This window comes from Zea mays, chromosome 1, assembly GCF_902167145.1.
Source record: "Zea mays cultivar B73 chromosome 1, Zm-B73-REFERENCE-NAM-5.0, whole genome shotgun sequence".
Lineage (NCBI taxonomy): Eukaryota > Viridiplantae > Streptophyta > Magnoliopsida > Poales > Poaceae > Zea > Zea mays.
Window position 1 is genome coordinate 162158463 of NC_050096.1, and position 20537 is coordinate 162178999.

General features: G+C 41.0%; 3 protein-coding genes across 3 annotated transcripts; 2 read left to right on the forward strand and 1 right to left on the reverse strand.

Annotated features, from left to right (window-relative positions):
* Positions 1-1382: 1382 nt before the first annotated feature.
* LOC103640332 (probable galacturonosyltransferase 13) lies at positions 1383-8062 on the forward strand. Its single transcript, XM_008662937.3, has 6 exons — positions 1383-2366; positions 4611-4669; positions 4758-4913; positions 5644-6231; positions 6609-6911; positions 7381-8062. The coding sequence occupies exons 1-6, from the start codon at positions 2156-2158 to the stop codon at positions 7678-7680; spliced, it is 1617 nt and encodes a 538-aa protein (XP_008661159.1). The 5' UTR covers positions 1383-2155; the 3' UTR covers positions 7681-8062.
* Positions 8063-8192: 130 nt separating this feature from the next.
* On the reverse strand, positions 8193-13194 carry LOC103640342 (heparanase-like protein 1). The gene is made up of 10 exons (XM_008662945.4): positions 12666-13194; positions 11512-11735; positions 11394-11430; positions 10555-10738; positions 10285-10433; positions 9946-10176; positions 9647-9836; positions 9432-9557; positions 9250-9349; positions 8193-8812 (listed from the first exon to the last, which is right to left on the reverse strand). The coding sequence occupies exons 2-10, from the start codon at positions 11722-11724 to the stop codon at positions 8420-8422; spliced, it is 1623 nt and encodes a 540-aa protein (XP_008661167.1). The 5' UTR covers positions 11725-11735; positions 12666-13194; the 3' UTR covers positions 8193-8419.
* A 469-nt stretch (positions 13195-13663) lies between these two features.
* LOC103644999 (uncharacterized) lies at positions 13664-14968 on the forward strand. Its single transcript, XM_008668135.1, has 2 exons — positions 13664-14249; positions 14460-14968. The coding sequence occupies exons 1-2, from the start codon at positions 13664-13666 to the stop codon at positions 14966-14968; spliced, it is 1095 nt and encodes a 364-aa protein (XP_008666357.1).
* The last annotated feature ends 5569 nt before the right edge of the window (positions 14969-20537 follow it).

A 20537-nucleotide genomic window follows, 5' to 3' on the forward strand; every position in this document is an offset into this window, starting at 1 on the left:
TCTCTTCTCTTGCAAAGAAAGGATCAAAACGTTGTCCAAGCCATGTCTTTGGTTCTTGATGTGAGAACACGTTTGATAAATTTGAGAAATGATGGTTGGGAGCCATTGTTGGAAGAAGCCACAACATTCTACCTTGCAAATGATATCCCAATACCAAATATGAGTGATGTTGTACCACGATTTGGTCGATCAAGGAAAGGTGGGAGAAATAATATTACCACAGAGCATTTTTATCGTGTTGATACTTTCTATGCTGCTATAGATTCTATCACTACAGAGTTTGATCATCGCTTTAATGAGCTATCTCAAGAGTTGCTTGTGTGTTTTTCTTGTCTTGACCCAAGGGATTCGTTCTCTAAGTTTGATGTGGATAAGCTTGCTCGGCTCGCGGATATCTATTCTGATGATTTTTTTCTTTTGATGATTGCAAGACTATAAAAGATCAGCTAAGAACTTTTATTATTCATGTACGAAGAATTGAAGAGTTTAAAGCTTGTTGTGATCTTGCTAGTCTATCGAAGACAATGGTTCAGCTTGAGAGGCATATTGTGTTTCCACCGGTATATCGACTTATTGAGTTAGCATTGTTGTTACCGGTGGCGACTACAACAGTGGAAAGGGCCTTCTCAGCTATGAAGATTATTAAGACTGAGTTGCGCAACAAGATGTCCGATGGTTGGTTAAATGACTCGATGGTGTGCTACATTGAAAGAGAAATTTTTAAAGGATCGGACCTTCAGAAAATAAAGAAGGCATTTCAAAATAAGAAAACTAGACAAATGCAATCGCCTAGATCTCCTAGAACTAGACTCAACTAAAGGTATATTCTTATTTCACTTGTTCAACAATTTTTACTTCATATTGACATTCGTAACTCATTTTTTTCTTTTTTCAGATTTTATTCGCTATATGACATTTGGTTGTAAATGGATTGTAATCAAGATGACTATTAAATAAGGTATTTTTCAACATATATTACTTATTTTGTAGTTACAAGTTATTTTAAACTGTGTCATAAATTTTATTCTTCGTTGCGTTAGCAACACCTAAATTTTCTGGCGTCCTCCGCTACTATTGGGAGATATGGGTCCAATAGAAGCCCCTTGTGGTTATGTGAATGAGGTTCTACTTGCACGAAGGGAGTCAATGAAAACATGAGCTAATATCAATGGTCACTACCTCTATCGTGAAATGTTTGGTTGATGAGTGACAGATTTTAAACTAGGTTAAATTAATTTTTATTTGAAAAGTGGAAATGGTCCCGTCGATGCTCTTGGCATTGATCCTATTAGTTGATACACTTTCGTCGTTGATCGGTATATCTAGCATAATTATTTCTACGAGTAGATCATATGTGCACCTGTTTATTTAGATATATTTGTACATCTTTAAATTATAAATTGTTTCTAAAATTTCCTAAATAGACAGTAGGATTTACAAAAACTTCAATAAACGGTGAAAAGTCCATAGCCTGGCATCGTGCTGCGGTGTCCGAGTGATTCATCGTCTTCCCGGAACCAACAGGCCGCTGTTTGACTTTGACCCAACCACACCACGCGGGACGGGGCTCCGCCTCCGACCCCGCGCCGACCTAACGTGACCAACTCACTCAACCTCGCTGCCGTGACGTGCCGTACCGTGCCGCCCTGTCCATCGGGTCAAATCCCTCGTCGCTTCCTCTCCGCCTCCTCGCCACTTCTCCGCTAATCCCCAATCCGGAACCTCACCGCGGAGAACCCCAGATCAAACCCTTCCCCGCCCATTCCCACTTCCATCCTTCCAGTACGATCCGTTTCTTCCTTACTTCCCTGCTCATCCGAGGGTGAGGAAGGAGTCGGGCGAGGAATCCACCGCCGGGGTTTCTTGATCCGGGCGCGTGATTCGCCGCGCCCAGGCACCAGTGAGAAATCAAATCAAGAACGGGGTGGGGGAAGTGAGACGAGGGCGCGGGGAGCAATCAAGATCGCTTCTTGGAGCTTTCGGCCCCCCCGAGCCAATGCCGGATCCGGTTAGCGGCGCCCCCCGCTCCCACGGCGCCGGGCTGGCATGCCCCCTCTGAGCGCCCCCGCCTGCCTCCGCGGCTCCCGATGCTCGTGTGGTCTTCGGGAGCAGGAGAGGGAGCAGCGGCCGTCGTGGGCGGCGGCCAGGAGCGAGGATGCAGATCCGGCTGTCGCCGAGCATGAGGAGCATCACCATCTCCACTAGCCATGGCCTGCTAGACTTGATGAGGTTCAAGGTCGCCGCGCGACACTTCTCCTACCGCACCGTCTTCCACACCGTCCTAATCCTCGCCTTCCTCCTGCCTTTCGTCTTCATACTCACCGCCGTCATGACTCTCGAGGGCTTCAACAAGTGCTCTTCACTAGGTACGTACGCCAGCAGCAGCAGCGGTTGCTACTTCTGTTCTGAGACAGTGCATATAGCTACTCCCAATTACATTCTCCTAGAGATCACCCGTTACTGAAATGGCTGCCGTGTGCTGCTACTTCCATTCCTGAAATGATGTCAGTACTGAAACAGTTTGAGATAATGCATTGCTTGACTAACAATGCTCCGTGGGTATGTGGTAGCACGGGATGCCTGATTTGGTTGGTGGAAAACAGGAATGAGGCTGATAAACTTGGCTTTGTTGACCTGAATAATTGTTACGTTGCGCACATGTAACTGCATTGATCATGACTAGCGTGCCTTGTGCTGCTCTAGTGCCTCTTTAGGCAACTTGGTCGCATACATGCTTATTTGCTGAGCAACCACCAAGGTGCTGTCTTGGTTTGCTCCATAGTTATTAAAGCGTCCTTAAGGCGACGCTTAGGCGACGCCTAAGCGCCAAGGCGAGCGCTGAGCGCAAGGCGTCCACGTCGCCTTACCAGGAGGAGCAAGGCACGCTTCAGCCTCTATGGTGTCGCCCTGCCGCCTTGGAGAGGCATAAAGCGATGAGAAACGGACGCCTTAGGGTGTTTAGGGATGGACTAAGGTAGATCTGACCTGAGCCGCTGATCGATTGAGCTCTAGAAGTGGTGGCGGCGCTGGTTCCTGGCTGCTGGCTGTTGGCTCCTGGCGACGGTGTCCCCTCCCCTACGCCGGTGAGGTCCTCTGTTGGCTCCTGGCGCGCAACCTCCCCTCCTCCCTCCCTCTCAGGCAGCTACAGGGTGAGGGTGGCAGCTGAGGGAGGGTGACTGGGTGAGGGTGGCGGCTGATTTAGGTCAAGTAAGCTAGCTGGGATGAGTTAGGTCAAGTAGGCTAGCTGGGCCTGGAAACCGGTGGCCCATATAACCTTAACTGTTTTATTTTTTTTCTTTTCTTTTTTCTTCTCTATTAAACCAATAAATCTATTAGTTATGCATTCATTTTTTTCTTAATCTTCTACTACTATATATTAGTTATGTTAGATTTTATGCCTATTATATTGGTTTATGTTGAACTTGTTCTCATTTGGTACTATTATCCCTACCTATTTAAGATTATATTTCTATATATTCCTATATTTATATATTAGTAAGGCGTCGCCTCGCCTTACGCCTTACTGCTTAAAAGGTAAAAAGGGGGTCGACCGTCTTACCTCGCCTTACCGCCTTAACAACTAATCAACTATGACTTTGCTCAAGCATCCAAAATCACTTATTTTGGCATATGTATGTAAAGGCAACTCTAGAGAGCTGTTGCTGCTTATGTGCCATATTTGGTGTTGCTGGTTTGAGGATATATGCAGCTCACGTAGGATGGGTTCTCATTATTTGGTTATTTGTTACAACACAGTATTATTCATTCTCCTAGAGATACGCCAGCATATTAGCTACTTCTGTTCTGAGATAGTGCATATTAGCTACTCCCAACTACATTCTCCTAGAGATCACCCATTACTGAAATGGCTGCCGTGTGCTGCTACTTCCATTCCTGAAATGGTGTCAGTACTGAAACAGTTTGAGATAGTGCATTGCTTGACTAACAATGCTCCGTGGGTATGTGGTAGCACGGGATGCCTGATTTGGTTGGTGGAAAACAGGAATGAGGCTGATAAACTTGGTTTTGTTAACCTGAATAATTGTTACGTTGCGCACATATAACTGCATTGATCATGACTAGCGTGCCTTGTGCTGCTCTAGTGCCTCTTTGGGCAGCTTGGTCGCATACATGCTTATTTGCTGAGCAACCACCAAGGTGCCGTCTTGGTTTGGTCAAGCATCGAAAATCACTTATTTTGGCATATGTATGTAAAAGGCAACTCTAGAAGGGCGGGCCTGGTGCAGCGGTAGAGCCTACCATCTATAACCGGAAGGTCCCTGGTTCGAGCCCTAGCCTCTGCATATTATGCGGGTAAGGCTTGGCGCTTAAAGATACCCTTCTCCAGACCCCGCACAGCGCGGGAAGCCTACGGCACTGGGTACGCCCTTTATGTAAAAGGCAACTCTAGAGAGCTGTTGCTGCTTATGTGCCATATTTGGTTGTTGCTGGTTTGAGGATATATGCAGCTCAGCGTAGGATGGGTTCTCATTATTTGGTTATTTGTTACAACACAGCATTATTCATTGACAAATGCTGTTTATAAAGTGTACTTATATAATATATTCCCGTTGAACAACTTGTTACTAATCACCAGCTACTATTTTCAGATTGTCTTGGAAGACGTTTGGGTCCGCGCCTTCTTGGTAGGGGAAATGATGGTTCCATGGTACTTATATGCCCTCTATCTAATCTGTTACTTTCTTCCATTTTTGAGTATTTGCTTTATTTATTTGAACCTGTATTCTAATTTGCAGAGGCTTGTGAGGGATTTATATGTGATGCTTGATGAAGTAAATTCTGAGGAAGCACCTCTTAATTTGAAGGTTCCAGAAACTTTTGATGAATTTATCTGGGACATGAAGAATAATGATTATGATTTAAGGTCATTTGCTTTTAAGTTGAAGGCTACGGTAAGCTAGCTTATTTCAGTACCAAGTACCCCCACTTCATTTAAAAATTGGCAGTACTTGCTATGCAAGCATTAGACTTTTGGCAGTAAAACTGTTAGCTTGGGTCAGCTCTTAGTTAACGTGTTTGGTTGTTCAATCAGATTTTGTCGTAGACAGTGAATGTCCTTTTTTCCCTATCTAACGAGTATATCACCCATGCTTTGCTGTGAAATTATTTATTGACATTTTTCTTGTACTATTAATAGTTCAACACTAATGAAAATATTTTTTACACTTGCATATTGTCCTAAGGGTAGTCTAGGAACATGCGTTCTATGAAAGGATTTCTTTTCATGTAACAATGCATATGGTTTCAGTGTCCCACAAACTTACGCCCTTTCACCTCAATGGTGTATGAGGTATCTAATTGAACCAGGTCCCAATGTTTTCAGATCTGAAGGTTAATAACTTGATCAAATGATGTAATCAGGATTCTACATAAGGACTCAGTTCTGGAGTAAAGAATGATTGCTAGCCTCCATCTAGCTGACCCTAAATCACAAGTTATTTTACAGCAGATCAGTATGCCATAGAAATTGTTTAGCTTTTTTACTTACACAGCGTCCTACAAAGCTAATGCACTTAGTGTGAGTGATTGACAACCTGAAATTTTAATGTCACATAGCTTGTCATGATACCGATAGAACTTTCTCTACTTTGCTCTACTGATTTTCCCCATTATGCCATGCAGATGGAGAGCATGGATAAGGAATTGAGGTCATCAAGGTTATCGGAGCAGTTGAACAAGCACTATGCTGCAATTGCTATTCCTAAAGGCCTTTATTGCCTTTCATTGCGTTTAACTGATGAATACTCCTCAAATGCCCTTGCAAGGAAACAACTACCACCCCCGGAGTTGGTGCCTAGTCTTTCGGACAACTCCTATTACCATTTTGTTTTAGCATCAGATAACATCCTTGCAGCCTCAGTTGTGGTCAGATCAACAGTTAGATCATCACTGAAACCTGAGAGAATAGTTTTCCATGTTATTACTGACAAAAAGACCTATCCTGCCATGCACTCATGGTTTGCTTTAAATTCTCTCAGTCCTGCTATTGTTGAGGTGAAAGGTGTTCACCAATTTGATTGGTTAACAAAAGAAAATGTTCCTGTACTTGAAGCTATAGAAACTCAGCGCACTGCTAGAGATCGTTACCATGGAAGTCACCGTCCAAGAACCAGTGCTAGTGATAACCCAAGGGTTTTTGCGGCCAAGCTGCAGGCAGGAAGTCCAACATACACTAATGTACTCAATCATATTCGAATATACTTGCCTGAGGTATTAGAATTTTCTTGACTATTATTCTCATCTCTTACTTTCCTAGTACCATTTTTGTTGGGTGAAACAAGTATCGTGCTTATATAGATAGAAGGATGGTTTGAAACAATGAAAACTGCAAAAGAATTGAAAGCATTTTAGACTTTTGCTCTGTAGAACTATTCACTGTGAACCTGTTCTAGTTTGCTGGTCCTGCTGGGATCAAGGAGTAAGTGATGCTGCCCTCTTCTTGAGATATCTGGAGCTTTCTCTGCATGTAGTCTATATATAATTGTATATGGTACAAACTTGTTCAAAATGTGGTTATATTTGTTGACCTGCATCCTTTTTTTTTTGCTGAAAGTTACACTGATTTAATCTGCAATCGGTGGATGCAGTTGTTCCCAAGCCTCAACAAGGTCGTATTTCTTGATGATGATGTTGTTGTCCAGCATGACCTATCACCACTTTGGGATATCGATCTAGCTGGGAAGGTTAATGGTGCTGTTGAGACTTGCATAGGTGGAGACAGTCGGGTGATGTCTAAGAGGTTCAGGAATTATTTCAACTTTTCTCATCCCCTCATTGCAAAAAACTTTGACCCTTCAGAGTGTGCTTGGGCATATGGTATGAATATTTTTGACCTGAAAGCATGGAGGAAGACAACAATCAAAGATCAGTATCATCATTGGGTCAAGGAGGTAAGATCTTTTCATTGCAAAAAACTTTTTACCTGTAGCATAGTTCTAAAAGACACCAAATAAAGAAAAAAAAATCAATACATGTCTTCTGATTTGCTTAAAAGTGACCACAAAAGCATATTTGAGAAATTTTATCAGGAATACTTTCTAGTTCAGTTGATTATTGAAACTATCTGCAGTCTAACCTATATTACATTTGAAAGTACAAATTGATGAGCTTCCATTCTTGTTCCTCTTTGTTAGCGTGTGCTATTTTAGGCAGTTTAGGTGGCACGACAGCACAGGCTTGTTGCCTTGTGCGCCTGCTTCTTGTTTGGTTAGTTGGTCTCAATAGGCAAGGATCTCCCTGATAGGATTGTGTAGGATTGTTTCATATTCCTGTGCTTGTGTAGGATTGTTTCCTTTACTGTGGACATCCTTGCCTATATCATATTTTCTGCCAATTCATTGTCTCTCACTCTTCATGCAGAACTTGAAGTCAAACTTCACACTTTGGAGGCTTGGAACATTGCCACCAGGCCTTATTGCCTTTAAAGGCCATGTTCACCCAATTGATCCATCATGGCATCTGTTAGGCTTGGGTTATCAGGAAAAGACAGATGTCAGTAGCGTTGAACAAGCAGCAGTTATACATTATAACGGGCAAAGTAAACCGTGGCTGGAGATTGGTTTTAAACATCTTCAGCCATTTTGGACAAAATATGTGAACTACTCAAATGAATTCATAAGAAACTGTCATATAATGGAGCCTCAGTTTAGATTGTCTTGACAATATATATAAAAGCATATAGTAAGTGAAATTAAATTCGTTATTTTGGAAATCAACAGCAGGGAGTTTATCAAGTGCAACTGGGGAGCTCAGTAATCCCTTAACATGGTTACATGCGCTGTGGAGAATATTCAATGAACAGAAAGGAAATGTTATTTTTTCCCCATTTACTGTAGGGCCCTTTTCCTTTAATTTATTCCATTTGTATCATAGCTCATGAAATTAAGATATTGCTTAGGATGGTTCTTTTGTATTTTATGGAGCAATATAAGTTGGGTTGATGGTAGTCCCATCGTTATTGTAATTGATGAAGAGCATACACATTTCACCATGTGAAAAGCATGGATTTTGATTATGCAAAGCAAACCTTGTATACTTTTTACATTGTATGTGTGATTTCATTTGAACCAACATTGATTTTACAGAAGAAAAACACCGATTTAACTAATTTTAGCCAGCAGAAAGATCAATAGTGCTCTGAACAAAACGTAATGGACTCGCACATCAGCAAGTTCGATAGCACAGTTTTCCCTGGAATTTGATTGATGCTAAGCATTTGACGCAATGGACGAGGCATTGATCAGGAGACTACTAACTATGAACCAGGAGACTATTCGTTGGGAAAATGTAGGCCCAATTGGGGCACAAATCAGAAAACGAACACATCTTTACAGTGACCTTGTTCTTTAGAAATCTCTACTACATATATCAGAAAACTTCGTGTCAAAACAAAAGTTGATCAACGGCCACAAGCTTCAGCCTCGAAGTCAGGGAAGACGACAAACGCAATGGTCAGAGGAGCAACATAGATCGGTGAGTTAGCTGAAACCTCCACTGGATACAGTGGAGGGATGTCACCATCTTCAGTGAGCTCAAGAGGGACTCCATTCAGCAGCATGGTCCGGGCAAAAGGGTTCCCATCTTGCGCCGAGAGATGGTACTCTTCCCTCTTAGAAAAGCCATCAGAGGCTTTGCTCCCGACCCAAGAAACCGTCCTTTTCAGGCCATGGACGAAGGCGTTGTCCCTTCTGATCCCTTGCCCTTCTGCGAGATTGACATTTATGTCGTTCCTGACTGAAACCATGAAGCCCATGGTCCGGTGCAGGTTCAGCAAGACAAGAGCAATGCCACCCTGTAACGAAAATGTTTTGAAGGCCAAGAATCAGGCATCTGTTAACGGGAAATCTTCTAAAGCTAAGCTAGAATCTTAGGTCCCGTTTGTTTCCCTTCATTTTAAAGAATCGGAATCTAACTAATAGAGTAAGCTATTTTTTTAGAATTCTAAAGTTTATATATAAGCCTATTTCAAATTCATGGGACGAGAGATAGAAATTGATTTTATAGATTTACATATTATTTTTTTAATATATATCTCTCTTTTGCTTGTTTGTTTATAGCATAAATATGGTGTATAACTATATCTCTCATATGATTTAAAATAATATAAAAATATATTACATAATATATTACAATGGAATTCAATTCCAACGAAACAAACGGGACCTTATGGTAATCTTGTGGAACCAACCGTTGAGTAATCAACATTGTGTTTGTAAAGAAACATCTTACCTTTTGCTTTGCACAATGCGCATAGGGACGCAAGTACGGAGAACCACTGATGTCTAAGGAAAGAACTCCTGTTCCCATGAGCCGATGCCACAGCAAGGCACTGAGCAGACACTATGGTTTAGTCCAATGCATATGCAGTAGTAAATCAAGTTTGTAGCGGCATATGTGGCACATAGGCTTGCCTGTAGTAATCTGGGTTGGGTACAAAAGTGTCGGTGTCAAGAAGACCGTAATTGCCGCCAATCAGCGTCTGTCTACAATAGACTTTGGTGTCATACTTCGCTGACTGACCCAGCTGATCGAGATACCTAGTGGAATGCAGAGGTGAGAATGGTTAAAAAACAATGATGTGTAAAGATGTGAGTTTTTTTTTTCTTTTCATATGACAAGTGATCACCAGAAGCTATTGAGAAAAGTATTGGATACAAGTCGGCTGCCGCTGTTGTATGCACCGCCAGATTCGCCAACCCACGGAGCAGACCACGGTCCATGGCGCTGTATGGTGAGCTGGAGACCTCTGAATATATCAGAAGTCCGGCTCAGATACTGCGGGCTCAAAATCCTGTTTGGAACTTGGGGATCATCACCTGACCAGGATTGAAGTTAAGCACAGTTGTGTCCCCCCCTGGATGCAAAGACATAAAAACAAAATTTTCTCAAGGAGTAGAGCCAGCATTATGTCCAGAAAGGGCTCACCAGCACCAAGATTGTAGATATGATGGGTCACTGCATTGAGAACGTTTGGCCCAGAGGCCTCGAGAAGCTGAGCAAACCACTTTTGGTCATAGAATCCTCCTGGGGCTACAACCAGTGGTTTGCTGGAATCTCCGTATAGCTCGTTGACGATGGTTTGAAGTACGACTAGGTCTTTTCCATATTGTTCAGCTGCCACACTTGCACCAACTCCACTTCCACTCAGTTCATTACCTAAGTCACGGAACACAGCATATTATACAAGCATTACATGAATATATATATATACTATATTCCCAACTCCAGGAGCATCAGATGAGAATTTTATAACATTTGCATTACCAAATTCCCAAGAATCTATAGGATAGTTCTTCGAAGCAGTGTATTCAATGAATTCTCGAGCATTGCTAGAATTCCAGGGACCACCCCAAACACCTTTCCTTATCTGATGTCGTCCTTGGAGCGCGTTGAGACCAAATGTAACAACTGCACTGAAGGGATGAAACATTATAGAGTTATTAGGAACAGCTATTTGAAATAATGTCCATACAATAATAAACCTCTCGAAGAAAATACAGAGCGCGATAAACAGTTATAGAAGGAAGGCCTCACCCAGTATTCAGGAAGAGATCATTAATATCATCCCATCTTTCCAAGGTTATGCATCCTTGAGAAAACTCAAAGAGGCCACTCGAAACTTTTGTAAATGGGTCGCACGGCAGTCCTAAATTTGGTGTGCCATATAACACTTGATCTTGTAAGGAGCCTCCAACTCTGATTCGTAGTGGACTAAAGGCTACAAGAACAAGAATGGAAAAGGATTAAATTCATGATGGAAATATGATATCCCTAATTATGGAAAAGAATAGTATTTTGTTTATGTTTTTGTGGCTTGGTAAATAAACATGGCATAGACTACCGACAGGGGCGGACTGACATTAGGCTGAGTGGGGGCACGGCCCTCACTCAATTTTCTTTGTTTAGCGGACTTTTTATCTAATTTAGTGTAATTACAAAGGCCCATTTGCTAATAGCTCTCTATCTAGGACCCCACTCACATTTAGGCCCCCACTCATATTTTTGGCTGGGTCCGCCCCTAACTACCGAATGGTACATTTTAGCAGTAGACCAATCGTAGATGTCAGGGTATACTCTACCAATGTTTTTTCCTTCTAAATTATTGTAGTGTAAAATTTTTCTGCATCGGTAACAACAAAATCTCATTACGATTGTATCAAAATTACAATATTTAGAACGAAAAGAACATGTAGAAACGGAAAAATGCTTCTACAAATAGTTCCCCAATGTTGATCACTCAGGAATCAGACATCGCGAACCCAGCACCTTACCAAGTAGAACGTCTAAAAATATAGTAGTGTAAGGAATGATCATATGTGAGTTCACCACTGAATGTTTTAGAATCACTCAATTAAGTAGTTAAAGGTATTCACCTTGGATAGCTTTAGCCAACAAAGGATTAGTTAAGTCCTGGGAAAATTCACAAAAGAACCAAGATTAGTTTTTGCCAGTGTCAGCCCACATGATAAAATGGTTGTCTTGGGAACTAACCAAATTTAAGACAGAAGCCCTTCCCCATGGGCACTGGTCGTAGTTACACTTCTCTGGAGGCCACCAATCAATGGTGGCGCAAACAAACTCGCCACTAGTCGAAGCAATCGTCTCAGAGCCGCGAACAATGACAGTTACATCCGAGTAATCCTCTGATCGAACCCCTGCAAGCTGACACAGCAGAGGCAAGAGGAAGATACACCATAACCTCATGCTTCCAGAACCTGCAAATGGTGGCATCGACCACAGGGACTATTAGAATGGCTTGGACTTACTATAAATATGGGGAATAGTTGGTAGGAAAATGTGACAGATAGAATGAATGTAAAGATAGAATGAATGCAAATATGGGAAATAGTTGGTAGGAAAAGGTCTAATTTCTACTCCATTAGTAGAGCTGAAAGTGGCTCCTGCCGTTCTAACTTTGTTTATATTATCTGTTCTTATTTTAAGAGGTCAGAATTCAGTACGCGGGATTGTTCAGGTTTCCTTATTTAACTATTTAACTAGACCACTTTGTTGATGTCTCAATCATGAAACTATGATTTTGCCTATGGCACCAAGCTTAAGGCACTTCTGAAATATCTCCATTTTAACATAAATCAAGGTAAGCTCATCTATATCTTCAGGTAGAGAAAAAAAAAACAATTCTCTTTTTTCTCTTGACAAAGGAGGAATTCCAATCAGTAGGATAGAGAAGCAAAAACACTCAAATCCATGAAATGATTATCTCCAATTGCTAGATAAGGCCCCCTGACATTATACTTGGCTCTCTGAGATGTAAAATTATGAAGAAACCTGCCCCATTGTCTTCCAAATCGAAACGAGACTTTTTCTTAAAGACTCGCATGGAAGGAAACTGAAGAATGAGGTTTCGTTCCACAGAAAAAAATGAAGAGCAAAACCCAAGATCACTCCAATTGGTCCATACTCCATAGAATCACGCAAAAGACAAAACTCTCTCCCCTCCCAACAATCAACTGAACAACATCGAACCATGGACTGAAACACAGCGCAGCCGCAGGCCGCAGCCACGCGCTACATCACAGCGCAGCCACGCGCTACATCACATCACAGCGTAGATTTTATGTACTGAACCGAGTGCATACCGCTTAAAATCCAAGAGAGCCGGGGGAAAAGGCGATCATGATTACCTGAACTACCGCAACGAGCCGAGAAACGCCCGCGAGTCGGCTCAGATGCTCCAAGAACAGGACCTCCTCTCGTCGCAATGCAGGCGGCAGGGCAAGTCAAGAAAAGTTCGAGTCTTTCGCCGAAGTCCCAGGTCCCCGTCAGCTGGAATCAGACGCGGCGTGGCTCTTATGATCGCGCGCAGCTCGCGCTCGTGGATATAACAAGTGGGGTGCGGGGGGAAGGGACTGAAGATTATTGAAGAAATCTCGATCGGCGGTGGTTGCCGCTTCGCTTTGTACTATATGTAGTCTCTCCCTTCCAAGCTACTCCCGCCCTTCCTTGCCGAAAGAAAGCTTCGCAGCTCCTAATTAAGTACAACAAGTAGTGGGATTACTACCAAACATCGATGGTTTTGTTCGCAGCGCTCGCGTCCTGGAAAATCACAGCTGCGTTTTTTGTTCTCACGGAGACTGCGTTTGTTTTGTGGGCAGCGTACTCCTCACTAGAATCAGAAGGCAACAGACAATCACCGTCCAGTTCCATTCATGGCTGGACTTGAGGGGTCGAGCTGGGCGGCCGCTAGGGCCCCTAAAATATTGTGGCCCTTTAAATATATACTTAAGTATAATATTTAGTTATTTAGAGAACTCCAACCATAAACCCCGTAGTTGGGCCCTATTATTTAATTTAGCTACCTGTTCTATTTGTTTAGGGCCCAAATACAATTGTTTATTCCAACCCTAGAGCCTAAAATGCATTACGTTTGCAACTAACCTATATTCCACCGTGTGTATTCCCTCTGGTCGCCGCCTGGGAGGAGCCACCACTCAGCATCGGCCAGGATCGCTACCTTCATTTCAGGTACACAGCGACAAGCAGTAGTTGATCGTGGATAGTAGTTGATCGTGGATCCTGCTACAATCAATTTTTATGATTAGAACAGAGGTGGCCCAACATCTCCATTCGATGGTTTTGTCCTTTTTGAGCAATATATGTTGTCCTCCTAATTTGATGCAGGATGGTGTATGAAAGTAGGAGATCAAAAAGGCACCAAGAAGATGATGAGATTGATGATGACCTTGACCACATAATGGTTTTCATGTTGGGTGAATATCGTAAGAGGAAGAGTGAAGATGAACGCAAAAAGCGTCGAGGTTCAGTTTTTGGACATGAGGTATATGATCGCAGTAGAGGAGAACATGATTTAAAATTATTCAATGACTACTTTGCTGAGCATCCAACATATCCTGAGAAGTATTTCCGACAACGCTTTCGGATGAGTCGTCCTCTTTTCATGCGGATAGCTGAAGCTGTTAAACAACATGATCACTATTTTGCTCAGAAAAGAAATGCTGTCGGTGCTCTTGGGTTTTCTTGTCTTCAAAAGGTGACTGCAGCTTTTAGACAGCTTGCTTATGGTGTTCCAGCAGATTACGTTGACGAGTATTTGCGGATTGGAGAAAGCACATCTATCGAGAGCCTACGAAAATTTGTCAGAGCAGTGTGTGAGGTTTTTGGACCAGAGTATCTGAGACCACCATATGAAAGTGATACAGCTAGGTTGCTTGCTATTGGTGAACAATGTGGATTTCCTGGAATGATCGGTAGTGTTGATTGTATGCACTGGAAGTGGAAAAATTGTCCTACAGCTTATCAAGGCATGTATTGTGGTCATGTGAAAGAACCAACAATTGTACTAGAGGCTGTGGCGTCTACCGATTTATGGATATGGCATGCATTCTTTGGTCTACCAGGGTCTTTCAATGATATTAATGTCTTGCACAGATCCCATCTTTTTGACAGACTTGCTCAAGGGGAAGCCCCAACAGTTAACTATACAATTAACGGACACAATTATGACAAGGGTTACTATTTAGCAGATGGGATCTATCCTAATTGGTCAACCTTTGTGAAAACAATTAAGGCTCCCGCAAATTTGAAGGACAAAAATTATTCAGCAGCTCAGGAGTCCCAGAGAAAAGATGTTGAACGTGCATTTGGTGTATTGCAAGCTCGCTTTGCCATTGTTCGAGGGCCAGCTAGGTTCTGGGATAAAGCAACACTTACAGACATCATGAATTCTTGCATAATAATGCACAATATGATAATAGAAGATGAACGGGACAAATGTCGTCTTGAGGCACCTTATGACAAGGGTGATGCTGAGACAAGGGGCTGGATTTCTCATGAAGGGACTTCCAATTTTTCATCGTTTGTTGACAAGCACAAAGAAATCCGAGATCCGCACATTCACAATCAACTACAACGAGACCTAGTGGAACATCTATGGGAGCGTCAAGGTCAACGTACTAGGCCGCAATAGTAATAATTTGTGTTGTAATCTATGATGTCAGACTATTTACATTTTTTCATCTGTCGAAGTTTTTATCTTCCATTAGCATCTTACACAGATCATGAAACTAAGACTGAAACTTTTATCCACATACATCTTCCAAAGTGAGTTCATGTAACAAAATAAACCGTGCACAAGCAGAAACCGTGTTAGTCTTTAAGAAGGCTAGCGTCAATTGCTAGCAGATTTACATTGTGTTTTCACAATAGGCTAGAATGGGAGGACTGCTGGCTCAACTGAAGTAGTCAAACTTACATTATTATTCAAAAAAAAAACAGCAAACAAAGTATTTTTCTAAAGAACTAAACACCTTATCGTGCTAGCTAAACAAAGTATTTATTCTAAAGAAATGAACAACTAGTTTTGACTTCCAAAACGGCGAGATAAGATCTCTTCTTTCAGCAGCCTAAAGTACTGCTTCGATTGGTCATCCATTGAACTTGTGTCTGTTGTCATTATCACCTTATCGTGCTGGTCTTGCTCCAAGTTCAATTTTTTTGTGTCAAGCTCGATAAACCTTTCATCACGTTCCTTTCGTTCGCTCTCAATGATTCTCTCATTTTTTTAACTTCATCAATGAAAGGATCATGTTCTTCTTCACTACGCTTTTTTCCTTTAGCTTTTTCCTTTTCAGCTTTCCTTCCTAGAGGTCTTTCTGAATTTGGATGATCTTCCCCATTGGCATTGTATTCCTTTGATATCTTCTCTTCTGCCCACTTTGGCTCATCTTTAAGAATGTTCCATGCATGGAAGAGAGAAAACGCCTTACCTTTAAGTTCTTGGAACATTGTATTAGCTTGTGCCAGCTGCATACACAAAGTTTAGAACATAATGTAAAAATTTTGTATTACCTTTCAGCTTGAAAAAAATATCAATTACAGGTAATTACTATACCTTATCACTCATTGTCTTCCCACTTTCATTCTTCCTTTCTACGGCATCTACAAAACCTTGAAACAAACTCACTTCTTTATGAATAGTACTCCATCGATGCTTCAATGATGACCAATTGCGCTCTGATTCAAATGTCTTATTGTCATGAAAGTATTTTTCAACTCTTTCCCAAAATCTACCATCCTTTTGATCCCTTCCAACAACAGCATCTTTACTAATATTAAGATATGATGAAATCAACAATATATCTTCAGCTTCATTGAAATTCTTGGAACGACCCTTTGGTTTTGACTGTGAAATCATGTCGTTCATTGGTGGGGACTCGGACTCCATAACTTCATTTTCGTTTCCCATGTTTTCATCAAGGATAAAAACATCGTCGTTGTCCCGGTTCAGTAGGTTAGTAAAGTACCCAGGTGACATGGAGCTGCAAAACATTTGAGTAAACATTTAAACAACCACACCACTGCCTTCCAGGAGCCATAAACTAACTTATTTGACAGTCACACAGATTTAGGATAAAATGAATAAATATTTATGGTGCATATATTAAATGACATAGCAGGGAGTTTACTAATCTCTTGAATTAGAATACATACATGATGCTGCACGTTACTACTGTCCATTCCTACCTCTTGTAGAAGAAAAGGTCAACAGTATGTATGCATCATGCTATACGTTACAAGTTGAAACTTTCAGAAATTCTACCGAGGGGATACTATGATATCGGTCAATGAAATAGAAATAGAACAAATATGTTTTACATATTCAGATACATTTACAGAACAATCGAATGGAAGCTTTCCAGGAGTGGCTGTGATTTCTTCCAATGAAACAGACCCCGAACAAAAAATAAGCTCAGAAAAACAATGCATTCAGATAAATTAGATATTACATATTCAGATACGTATCTCACACCTGTAGTTATCCATGTTCGGCGAAGGAGCTTGGTGTGTCGCCTGTGATGCAAAGCGATGGTCGCCAGCAACGTTTGATGGCCGACGGCGAGACGCCAGTGCGGGACCCTGGCGAGACGCGCCACGGGTGGGCTGGGAACCACTGCTGATTGCATGAAGAACTCTATTCAAAGATAAACGCCGATTCTTCGCCGTCGGCCGTGACAGGGGAGAAGGAGGCCGACCATCCATCGAGTCAGCCGTCAAATCCAGATCGGGATCAGTAGAGCAAGGGAACGAGGGGAAGAACAAGGGAACGAAGGAGTAGTTCGGCGTAGTACGGGCGACGTACCAGTGGATCTGCAGGATGGCGGCCACAGCAGGAACGGGACTTCAAAGACGACGGCAACGAAGGAAAGAAACTGCTAGGTGAAAATTCCGTGGGAGTTGAGATAAGCGGGAACAATATTGGGCCGCTCCACCGTGGGTCTCAAATATACTGCTTGTGATATTGGTCCCTAATTTTTTTTGATGAATTTCATTAAAATAGGATTCCTGTTGGACCTCTTTTTTCTTATTCGGGCCCTATATTTTAAATTGTTCATGAGTTTAGGACCCCTATTGGAGTTGCTCTTAATTAGTCTAAACATTGGCAATACTTAAACCAACCTAAAATAGATATTAGTAAAAAAAATAGTGATTTTCTTACTCCAACAACTCTACTGTCCCTCCCTTTAAATTTCACGTCCAAGAACTCTACTGTCCCTCCCCTCTAAATTTCACGTCTCGCGTCCGCACTCCGCAGCCTCCTCTCCTTATATCTAGACTGTCAGACAGGAACTGCTGGCGGTGTAAAGGTGCAGCACAAGTTTCGTTATTTGGGATAAAGCCGAGCAAAAAATACGACTAAGAATAAAAATGAGAACACTAGCAAAATCGAGGACACCAATTTAAAAAACTCCTAATTTTTTGAGAAATTTTATAACATCTTTTTGAAATTGCTCTTAGTTACTTAATAAGCCTAAACAATGTTCACTTGTTTAGCCCAATTGTTCATGCTAAACAAGTATATGCTTGTTACTCGATGTCTTTGTATCAAAGAATGTTCGAAGGAACTTTATAAGATAATACAATATATAAGTTTGTATCATTCAAGTTAATAGTATTTTGAACCTTTCAAAATATTTGTTTGTGTGTGTCTATATATATATATATATATATATATATATATATATATATATATATATATATATATATATATATATATATATATATATATATATATATATATATATATATATATATATATATATATAAATTTTTACCTAGAGTCCCTGAAATCTTAGGCACGACCCTGGTTCCATTCCATGCTGTATGCATGCGATTAATGCACACGTTAACACATGGCTTCAGTAAAATGTTTATCAAACTATAGAGCCTGTCAAAATGCTCAAGCTAACATAAATATATTGTTATAATAATCATTCATCTTTATAACATCATATATTATATCCTATGTTTTTAACCTTCATATGGACCAAATCACTCTTCTTAATAAAGCTATCTTACTCTTCCCTGTATCCATTTCTTGTTAATTTTTTTAACACATATATAATAATATTAAAACTCATGAAGAGGCTACATAATTAGTTTGGATCTCTATGTTAATGATAAACATTACACCAAATCACTCTTCTTAATAAAGCTATCTTACTCTTCCCTATGTCCATTTCTTGCTAATTTTTTTAACACATATATAATAATAAAACTCATGAAGAGGCTACATAATTAGTTTGGATCTCTATGTTAATGATAAACATTACGATCATATTATTTATTTTTAGTCTCTATATTTATCTTTATTTATATAATTGTTATGCCTGTGTAGAACGACGACCAATGATGTTGGTAACTAGCTCAGAAGAAATGGTACTCACATACTGTTGGTCCTTACTCTCAAATGCTATACACCAAGAACAAAACAACACAATTGTTAATGGATAAGGACCTTCGTCCTTCGAAACATTATTTCCCTTCGGATATAATGATTTTAGGACGAAGGTCAAGAAGGGTGTACCTTCATCATCTCGATAAATGAATATAAATAAATAAAGAAACATAAAACATATAAGAATGTAAATAATGGCAACATAGAAATAGATTATTTACATTCTCATTTCATTTTATAAACATGAATAAATGTTCATAATATTTATATTTCATTGATACCTTCGGCTTGACAAAATGTGGTAATGTAAGAGACACGGGAGCGATTACAATGCAGCGTGAACAGTACATGGGTACTGTTCATCTATTTATAGGCACGAGACGCAGCCCGGACGAAACTATAACCATGTCCCTGATAACTAACTATGATCATAATACAAACTATTAGGGACTAAACGGTCTTTTATTCTTAAAGTCGGTATCGTCCTTCGTCTTTATCATGACACCAAGCCGAAGCTCTTTTAATCGTAGCTTCGGCTTTGTCCGTATCATCTTCGGTTTATATCTTCATGTCACACCTCCCTTTATATTGTCTTGCTGAAGGTGTTTTTGCCTAGAGTACTTTCGGCGGAGAAGAAGACCCCAAACACATACATCGACGATATAATTGTTTGAAGCACCAAATAATAGGACCATGTAAAAGATCTACAAGAAACTTTTGCTAAGTTCTAGAGAGCTAGACCGAGACTAAATCTAGAGAGAAGTGTGTGTTTAGGATGCAAAAGAGAAAGTTTCTTAGATGTCTTGTACACGCCAAAGAAATTGAGGCAAATCCAACAAAAAATAATGAAATACTTTAGATGCAACCCCCAATGTAATACCCAACTTTGAAATATAAAAGAGAGGAATAAATATTTATGTGTAATACCTTTTTATTCATGAGAATTATTAGGAAACATATTTAAATTGAATAATTCTTCAATAAAACATGCATCATGTTGGAGTTATGAGTTGTTGCATCTATAATAATAATAATAATAATATTAATGAAAATATGTTAGTGCCTAAATTTGGAATTAAGACCAAACTTACCACTTAGAAAATAAAAAAGAAACAAATGATATAAAGGATAAGGAAAGTGCTATATAAATATAAAGAATATATAAATAAATAAATAAATGCACATGTTCATACTGGTACTTTAATTTGAGCACTTCATCTAAGTATGAACTTGAAACAACATTTGAATTCAAATTTGAGATTTAAAAATAAAAGGAAATATAAAACTAGAAAAGAAAATGTAAAAGAAAAAGGAATGCACCAGCGCATCGGGCCGGCCACCGCCCTTTCGGTCCACCTCGCTCCCCTCTTCTGCGTGTCCCAGTCGGCCTCCGCACACCGCAGACCTGACATGCGGGCCCCTCCAACCAGTCACCACGGGTCACCCGCTGCTTCCGATTTCTCTAGTGCATTGGGCCCACCTGTCATCCCTTCGCACTGCCGCGACAACAGACGACGCGAGATCCGCGGCGAGCTCTTTCCCCTTTTTCCGTCGATGCCGTTGCTGGCTGGGCCACCCTCCGCTGGCCATATAACTGTCATGCGCCACCTCTTCTCTAGTAACGCTAACCCTCCAAATCCCCTAAACTACGTTGAGAGCCTCGCCCCCAGCTGGCGGCCGCCGCCGTCGACTTACCCTCTCACCGCCGTTAGGAGCCAATTGGGTGGCGCGGGATAACCATCTCGGGGTGGCAGAGCCGTGCAATACCTCGGCGCGCAAAGATCAGGTCCGCGGCGGCCGT